Here is a 10,000-nt window from a genome sequence, read left to right on the forward strand (position 1 = left end):
GTTGTGAAACTCCCTCGAGTGCACGATGCCCAGTGGATAGTACGTTTTTTCCTTTTACATACCGTTCAATGGCATGATTTTGAGGGAGTCCAGCTCGTTATCATCTCCGTTTCTTTTTGTGACCTCGGCGTAGGACTCAATACTCAGGAACTTATCAAGTTCTTTCGGCTACATTTGTTTTAAGATATTTCCAAGATGGCGGGACTGGCACGGGCTTCGCAAGACGTTCATTCATTCACTATTTTGTGCAGTGTGGCGTATTTTGACTATGTTTATTCACAGCGACAGAGTTGAGCTCTTTTGTTAATTCATTTGAAACTACCAGAAACCTGGAAACATCTACCTTCTTGAGATGGCTCTGAATTTGTTGTTGTGTGGTTTTCATTTGTTTATGTTTTACTGGACTTGGTATCATACGGATCTTGAGCACATGTTGAAGAAAAATCGCCAAAATATTCATCAAAATGGACACTGAAAGTTGGAAACTTCCATTAAAGTAGGTCTTCAGCCTGAAGGAGCTCATAATCATCATTCAGAAACTGTAATTAATTAAATTCGTCAATTTTTTTGGAAAAAAAGTACAATAACAACAAAGTTTTGGTAATAATAGTTGCAAAATTCTCCACAAAGTGGCCTTTTGCCTTTCATTTTCCTGAAATTTTATTGATTACTTTAAACTAATCTTGAAATCTGATTGGTTGTTTTGTTTTACTGTCCCATTCTCATTGGCTGAGAAAAAGATGCGATTTGGAGCAAAAAATAGTGTGATTCATGAATAAATCGCACCACTGAGAGCCAATCAGATTGCAAGGATAACCAGTGATTTCAAAATGGATTTAATAAATCAGTGAGTCACTTGATATCTAGAAATAAAGTAAATAAGTAGTGCCACCAGTAAGTGCCAAATGAATGAATGATGGCAATGTGATTGTAACATGTTAAGTTTAACTTTGTTCTATAAAATTTTTAGGGGTTAAGGAAAATTTTACTTTTATTCAAATTATTCCAAACTTTTAAAGCTGCAAACCAAATGTTGAATTTACTGTTAGTAGTTTGTTAATTATGTATAACAATTTTGAGAGGTAGGTCCATGACTGTCTAAAACATACTAGTTTTCCAGTTCCTTATAAATATTATTGCCACTCACTCGAGTTACAAAGAATGACGTAGAGTTTGTTTATCTCAATAACCTCCTTCCCATGGGCCGTGATGATGGCAGGCTCAACCAATGCCCAAACATAATATTATTTAGTGTATGGTGGTATTAAAAATACTGTAGTTGTAGTCAGGCATAGTAATAAAATCTTAAAAATTGTTGTCACTGTTTCGGCTAAAATACTATAACCTTCTTCAGTGATGAAATGAATGTTAATGGCGTCTAAATGTAAATGAGATGTTTATAAGAATGTGAGGAACTCGCTAGGATTAATTTAGCATTTTGTAAATGTCTGGAATGTGCGCGTGGTCATTAATTGAGTTCGGTTCGCGAATGGAATGCCATGCTTCCAAGAACAGTCTACGCGACTACAAGGGACAGCGGTCTATGACCTTGACATTATTAAAATCAAATTCGTGGTTGTTTTTCATACAGTGTTGCACCAGAAGAGAGTTCTTGTCACATGTGAGGACGGCTCTTTTATGTTCTTTTGTTCTGGATCTCAGTGCTCTGGATGTTTGACCGATGTAAAGTTTTTCACAGTTTTTACAATTGATTTTATACACAACACCAGTTGACAGGTCTTGATTGAATTTGTCCTTCGGTTTCTTCAGGATCGAACCAACCGTTTTGATGGGTTTATGAGCAACATTTACGTCGAATTGTTCCAAAGTTCTTGCAATTTTTTCAGAGATTCCTTGAAAATATGGGAAAGTAACAAAGCCTCTGTAGCTTTGAGGCTGATTATTTTGGGGCTGATTTAATGCTTTAGGTGGTTTGGTTCTTTGGCAGCTTTTTAAGAATTGGTCCGTGTAATTCAATTAATGACCACGCGCATATTCCAGACATTTACAAAATGCTAAATTAATCCCTAGTGAGTTCCTCACATTCTTATAAACATCTCATTTACATTTAGACACAGTTAACATTCATTTCATCACTGAAGAAGGTTATAGTATTTTAGCTGAAATGTCTATTTTTAAGATTTTTAAGTCAGTGACAACAATTTTTAAGATTTTATGGTGGTATTCTTTAGAGCCTTATCTTACATCAACATGTACCTGCAGTCAGTTATGATGTTATCTTAGTCTGGGTAATTTCTTACCTGTCCAATTATAAGGAAGTAACCCTCATTTGGAATGTTTTATTTCCTTTATCATAGGAACAACTATTATCAACCGGCTAGCTCTCCCCAAAATGCAAACAAGGTGTGTGCTTATGATTAGAAAACAACCTGGATATACCTTGCACTTTTCTCTGTACCACTGCCAATAATAAATTGATACAACATGAAACAGTGCACATGTACATGACATTGTGTAGCTGCAGTAGAAACACTCACTTATATTCTGAATCATTCAAAGTTCACTCAAACTTCTGCTAGTTTCTTAGTGAGAAAGCTCTAAACAAAATTGACAATTTATTTTATTATAATATTTGGTACAAATTTCATTGCTATTAATAATAATATTATTGTTCTACAGCTTATGGCCAGAGTGAAACCAAGCCCTGTTTTAGGTAATTGAGATTATTAATAAAAACTACCACTGACAATCATTTTCTAAAAATAGAACTGTAACCAGGATAAGACATATTGGAATAAAAACGTTCTCTGGTTAAAAATATATTAAAAACATAAGCTTTTGACTATCAGTCTATAGCCTTTAATGAATGAAAAATGTGGCGCGCAAGCAAAAATATATACGAATGGGGTGCGAAAAAATTGAGAATAAAAACAGGCGTGAAAAAAGCAAGAAGATAAAAATGTAAATGAGGCCTGATTACAATAACATAGAGTATTGCCTAGGCAACGGTTTTGAGTTGTTATCCGCATCAACGGTTTTTGCTGTATGCCAAGATTCTAGTGTTTTTCGAACGCAGTAATTGCCTTTGTCAATGACACAAGCATTGTCAAAATCAATGGAGTGATTGTTTTGCCATGCATGGTTGGCAACATTAGAGCCATTTGAATAGTTCTTCAAGTTTCGTTGATGTTCCTTTTTTCGAGTTTGGAAGCATCTTCCGGTTTCTCCTATGTAATTCCAAGGGCAGTCTTTACATGGAATTTTGTAAACAACATTACATTGAAAATCTGAGGGTTGTCTGAACTTTGGTGACGGGAATTCTTGTTGAAGGGTTTTAAGTGGTTTGTTGACAACTCGGATATCATTTTTGCGGAGTAAACTTGTGAGGGGCTCGGTTAGGCCGCTGATGTAAGGGAGACATGCAAAACCCTGGTACGTATTAGATGGATCAGCCCATTTGAAGAACAGAAACCAGTTGTTCTGGTGGAGGAACTGTAGATGTATATTTTGTCTCCTCGATCTTAAAAGACAAAGTAAGATTGATGAATTGACTTATCGCAAACTCCGTTCTACAGATGGTTCCCCTCCCGCCATCCGTGGTTCTATTAAACACCACAAACCGGGCTTCCCTCTTCGGCCGATTCTTCCATTGGCTCCGCCCTTTACAATACATCCAAGTTCCTTTCGGAAATCCTATCGCCGATACAGAATCACAATGGATATTCTGTTCTCAATTCCTCACAGTTCGCCAAAGAAGTGGCTAATATGGAAATCTCTGATGATGAAGTTATGGTCTCATTTGATGTTGTGTTGCTTTTCACAGCTATTCCAGTCAACAAAGCCTGTGAATACATTCGGAACAAATTAAACAATGACAACACATTACGATCCAGAGCAATTCTCAGCACAGATGACATAATTTCTCTACTGGATTTCACTCTTTCAAACAATTATTTTGTCTATAATAACTGCATATACAAACAGATCCACGGCTGTGCAATGGGCAGTCCAGTTAGCCCCATTGTTGCTAACCTCTGTATGGAAGTGATCGAGGATTTAGCTATCAGTACCTCACCAGTCCCACCAAGGGTTTGGAAACGATATGTTGACGACAGCTTTGTGATTATCAAGAAGGACGCCGTTTCTTTCTTCCACGATACTCTTAATGCCTGTGATCCCAAAATTTCTTTCACAATCGAACTTGAAAACAACGGCCAAATTGCCTTCTTAGACACCTTGGTTTCCAGAAGAAATGGAGTTGCCTTTATTGATATATTTCGGAAGCCAACCCATACTGACCGTTATTTGGATTTCTCTTCTCATCATGCAAAAAAACACAAAATCAGCATGGCCTCAACCCTCCTGTTCCAGGCATCCAACCTCCCTAGCAGCTTTGAAGGAAAAACACGTGAAACCAATCATGTTAGGGCCGCGATAGAAGCTAATGGTTACCCACCGGCTGTTATTTCTAACATTCTCAATAAGAGGCCGCGTTAGAAGCTAATGGTTACCCACCGGCTGTTATTTCTAACATTCTCAATAAGAAGCCACCCCCATCTACAGTTCCTCCACCAGAAGAACTGGTTTCTATGTTCTTCAAATGGGCTGATCCATCTAATACGTACCAGGGTTTTGCATGTCTCCCTTACATCAGCGGCCTAACCAAGCCCCTCACAAGATTACTCCGCAAAAATGATATCCGAGTTGTCAACAAACCACTTAAAACCCTTCAACAAGAATTCCCGTCACCAAAGTTCAGACAACCCTCAGATTTTCAATGTAATGTTGTTTACAAAATTCCATGTAAAGACTGCCCTTGGAATTACATAGGAGAAACCGGAAGATGCTTCCAAACTCGAAAAAAGGAACATCAACGAAACTTGAAGAACTATTCAAATGGCTCTAATGTTGCCAACCATGCGTGGCAAAACAATCACTCCATTGATTTTGACAATGCTTGCGTCATTGACAAAGGCAATTACCGCGTTCGAAAAACACTAGAATCTTGGCATACAGCAAAAACCGTTGACGTGGATAACAACTCAAAACCGTTGCCTAAGCAATACTCTATTTTATTGTAATCAGGCCTCATTTACATTTTTATCTTCTCGCTTTTTTCACGCTTGTTTTTATTCTCAATTTTTTCGCACCCCATTCGTATATATTTTCGTTTGCGCGCCACATTTTTCATTCGTTAAAGGCTATAGACTGATAGTCGAAAGCTTATGTTTCTAATATATTTTTAACCAGAGAATGTTTTTATTCCAATACAATCATTTTCTGTTAACTTGAAGTGTTTTTTTACTTATTTTTATTGCTTTCATTTTGCGTAACAAACTGGATAGTACTAGAGAACAAGCCACATTGTTTGTTCACCCAGTTAGGAGCAATACTTTATAAAATTTCAATTGTGACTGGCGTGTTTTTATTTTAAGTTTTGATTAGTTCATTACACTTATTAATTTAAGACATAATCTGTTGTCACTGGACAGCTATGATTAATTCTTTAATTCTGGGTTAACGGCTACAATAATTTGAAATGCTTTAAGCGGCTTTCCTTGAGGGTAACCAAGACTGTGAGGGTGTTTTGAAATCTGATCTTAATTAGCATAGATTTTTATGGTTTTCTCCATTTTCTCCTTAGTTTTAGTTTCAATTGAGAAGACATGTCAAACACTCAAGACAGTGTTTGATCACATTTCCAAACACCTAGAAGTTAAATGTTTGATATGGCTCAATCAATATCATGCTAATTAACTTTTCACACATATTGACCATATTTATTGGTGACTTTTTTTGGGTCTATTGCAGGGCCACCCCATCTCCATGTTTTGGCTGGAAAGTGCTTTCCCTTAATAAATAATGGGTAATGGAATAATTTAACATCAAGTTAGATTATGTTTCAAAAATTATATAATATACTAGGAAAGTCGTGGTCACCTTCCAAATGCTGGCCTTCAAATAAAGATGATGGAAAACATGGTTACATTTAAGACTTTCCACTTCTTTCATATTGTAGTTTGTTAATTTAAAAGTGAAAGATACATTACTATGTCTTTGAATAACACATGGTCGATGTTCAATGAATGGCAAGTTGTATTTTTTATTGCTGTCAATCTCTTAGCAGATGTCTCAGGAAAGAGTTGCTCACTTCAACAAGTTCAAAAGTTCACATTTGTTGGTTGTGATTGGCAGATTTTGATTAACTTTTTTGTTTCTGTTTTTCAAAGTTTGTTGAATGTCATCATATTCATAATTATAATACTGGTTTTATGATTGACAGCAGCAAAAAAAGCACTCATTAGTTTCGTTTATTATTAAAAAAGGTGCCGTAAATCAAGTAAAGTAAAAATGTTAGTAGACTTTCTCAAAGTCCTTCTTAGTTGTAGATAGTGCCAGCATGAAGGACGTCTATAACCTGCAGCATACCAAATTTTCCCGAGGAATTTTTCTCTGGTGCCATATTTGAGCCAATCAGAAAAATGTCAGTCAAACAAGACACTTTCATTTGATTTTGATTAATATTTTGGAAAAAAGAAATGAGCAAACTGCACGAATGTCCAAGTGAAAGAAGTTTTGCAAGGAAAATGTTCCGTAGTTTCCAGAAGCCCAAACTCATGAAGTGAAAATAGAGGATATTACAGGCCCACGCATGGAAACCAATTTTATCTTTGAGTGTTCAATTCCATATCTCACGAGTGAGTGCAGCGAACAAGTGAGATATTGAGTTGAACATGAGAAGATAAAATTCATATCCACAAGCAGGCATGTAATATTCTGTTTGTTATATAAACATACTAATGACAATGTTTTTGATGATTTTCCGAAGATTTCTGACCACTTTCCAAAGATTTCCAAAGATTTTCCAAAATTGTTCTGAAGGCCAGACAAACGCTTCTGAACATTTTCCAAACATTTCTGAACGTTTTCCGAAGATTACCGATGATCGTCAAAGATTGCCGAAGACGACTGAAGAAGGTCTGACGATTTTTCAATCATACATCAACAAATTTAAGTGTAGTTATCAAGAAAAATGTCATCAAAAAGGAATGATATCTTCACAGTGTGAAAGATAAAAATAGTATCTTCACTGCATGCGATGAAGATATGATTTTTGAAGTAAAAGGAAAAATCCTGGTATTTCACTGGTGTTTATACAATAAAAATGTATTTGTAAATAGCTTGATGAATTTGGTGGGTTTATTGAATTCACTATGTTCTGTATTGGTGCTTGTAATGCTGGTGATTGTACAATGCATGTAATTTAGTTCGGATAGAACTGTTGTAATGGCAACTGACATTTCATCAACGTGAGTGGAAGTCATCTTTAGAGTCAGTCATTGGTCAGTTCTACTAAGATCATGTAATTTACTTTGAAATAACACATGGCTTGTGCCACACACTGTCAACAACAGCAAAATACTGTCTTTTTAGTTTGCCAGTGAGCCAGTGTTTCTTGTCTACTGAAGCATCACAGCAAGGGTTGATAAAAACCTCTTTTCCTGGTTCCACTTGGTGAAAATCAAGAAATTAGTCTATGAAATGCTTTCTGTCAAATTTTCTCAGATTTGATGCAGTGCCAAATATGTTTGTCATGTTGGTTGTAAGAAAACTGAAACATGACAGCCAAGAAAATATGCATCATAACAATGTCACTTGATGCGCTTTCTTGCAAGTGAAACAAGTCAAGCTTGCTGTCCTCTACCTTGCACTCTTCGTTCTCAAGTTTTGAACAATGTAGACATTTTTTGCTTTCTGAGCTAAAACGTTAGTTGTTATTTTAAGCCTTTATCTCTTCTGAAAGCTCACTTCCAAGTAACATTTATTTATTTTCTAATATTGTCATATATTATAATCTGTGATTCTACAGGTACAAGTATGAGTTCTGTCCATTTCATAATGTGACTCAAAAGGAACAAACAGTAAGATGGAATGCATTTGCAGGCATTCTAGGGTAAGACATATATGGGTATGAGGAGTCTCTTGTGCATTTGATCAATAACATGTACTTTAATTAGGCTAGAGTCATTTACAAAGATCACAGGTTAGAAAATGTTCTCCAGGTTTTTTCTCTTTGAAGTATGACTGCCCACTGGCAGGGTACCTAACCCATTGTGGTCATTCAGGAGAAATAATAATGTTGGTTACAAATGAAATTGTTGCTATCGTTGGCTTGTCCTAACAATTTACTGGCACCATTTACAACTTTTTTTATACTGGAACCCATGTATACATTCTGCTGAAGTGTAAAAGTGTCTTGCTTTTAAAAGATCACAATGCCGATTACCCTCAATCTGGAGTTCGACTCACTGACCATTATATATTATGCTACTTAATATAAATGTCACCTACATGTAACAACTATTTAGTCAAGACTCCAGGTTTTAAAATATATATAATTTAGTGTGTTTGTATGTTTTGCTACCCAGTGTGTGGAAGGAATGGGTCATTGTCAACAACACATTTCAAGCCATGCTGTTTGCAAATGGTGATATGTGTCCTGGAGAGAAACCACGGCAGACAAAGGTATATACAGCCCTGGCGTGCCCAATAGATGAAAATCAATGATCGGTAAAATCAATAAAAATTATTTGACTGGTATCAGAAATAGATGAAATTCAAAGATTGAAAGAGTTGTGATTATCAATTTTCATTGATTATATCGGTTATCATCAGTAGTCGTGTAATAATGATTTCAGATGTGTTTGTGCTGCACTTAATTAGTTGTACATAATAAATTCTTCCCTTCTCATTTGCTGCTTTTCCTTTAACTGTGTCAAAAATATGATAAACTTGTTCAAAAATGTGCATGAAAACCATTTCTTTCTAAAAGTCTTGTTAGTTGAAACTCATGATACGGGACAATATAAACATCCTCCAGCTAACCTGCTCAAATCTATATGAATGACTGTAATTTCCCAATTTTGTTGAGCAACCTTTCTTAAAATTACCCATTCCTACATAACAAGAGATCTTCCTTGCAGAGACTAAATTATAGGACAGAAAAAATTTAGCTCTTTGAGGCAATCAATAAAGATAATTACAGTAACTTACGGCAGTGTAAAGCGATTCAGTGAATCACTGCTGATCATAGGACGTGGTTACATGTTTCATTGGCTTGAAGTAAAGATAGTTAAAAATAACTGTTTTACTTTCTACAGTTTTTCAAGAGTTGGATAGACATTATTATAAATTAAGATTATTTTGCTCAAGACTAAAGTAAGGATAAGTTGGATCCATTCCTTTTGCCCTCATATAAATTAGGAGTGTCTTCATTTTTATATTATTTGCTTACAATTGAATCCCCAGGTATTATTAAGATGTGGAGAGCAGAACAAAGTCATGTCAGTAGTTGAACCTACAATATGTCATTATGAATTGAGATTTGAGACCCCTTTGGCTTGTCCTATAGATGCATTCTTAGGTAAGATATTTGTGGAGATTTTAGCAACTTGTCACAGAACAGAATTGTGAAACATGTTGCTACAACTCACAATGTAAAATTGTTGTAGTGTTGAAACAAAATGTTGTCTGTATTACTTGACCCATGGCTATGTTGTTCAAAGACCGAATAAACTAACCAGGATTAGGGGGAATTTCGTTTTCAGTTTTGTAACTCTTTGGTGAAGTTTTCTGTTTAAATTGTCTGTCCTTCAGTTTTGAATTTGAACAATCTCAAACCACACAAATAATAAGCAGTGAAAAACATTTCTATACAAGAAAAATTAATACTACAGACTTTAACTTTTAATCCTCTGAGAGCATTAACTGGCTTTCGAACATCCTTTCCCAGAAGCTTGGACCACTGATGACAAGGCGGGGGGGAGGTCATCAAGAGTTGACAGAGCAGATTTTTGCAGGAGTTTTCTTTAACTCTCAGCATCAGCCAATCAGGAAGAAACCCTCTCGACAATTTGTCAAGAAGTGTTTGAACAGGTTCAGATTCAGTAGAAATGCTAGAGAGTTGATGAGGAGTCGCCAAGAGTACATTAGAGTTTCAGGTGAAATGAAAAATGGAGGTTTGAACTTTGTCAACTCT

The 10,000-nt window shown here is 35.8% G+C and overlaps 1 protein-coding gene across 3 annotated transcripts in view; it reads left to right on the forward strand.

Moving 5' to 3' along the window:
• The window catches only part of LOC145489657 (N-acetylglucosamine-1-phosphotransferase subunit gamma-like), an 86,183-nt gene that overhangs the window by 69,332 nt on the left and 6,851 nt on the right, over positions 1-10,000 (forward strand). For all 3 annotated transcript variants that reach the window (XM_081468688.1, XM_081468686.1, XM_081468687.1), the window contains exons 3-8: positions 2,319-2,364; positions 2,641-2,674; positions 5,773-5,827; positions 7,832-7,915; positions 8,391-8,487; positions 9,271-9,385. In XM_081468688.1, the coding sequence (XP_081324814.1) occupies positions 2,644-2,674; positions 5,773-5,827; positions 7,832-7,915; positions 8,391-8,487; positions 9,271-9,385 (382 nt within the window). In that variant the 5' untranslated portion in view covers positions 2,319-2,364; positions 2,641-2,643. The remainder of the gene's footprint in view (positions 1-2,318; positions 2,365-2,640; positions 2,675-5,772; positions 5,828-7,831; positions 7,916-8,390; positions 8,488-9,270; positions 9,386-10,000) is intronic.

Source organism: Orbicella franksi, chromosome 6 (assembly GCF_964199315.1).
Source record: "Orbicella franksi chromosome 6, jaOrbFran1.1, whole genome shotgun sequence".
Classification (NCBI taxonomy): domain Eukaryota; kingdom Metazoa; phylum Cnidaria; class Anthozoa; order Scleractinia; family Merulinidae; genus Orbicella; species Orbicella franksi.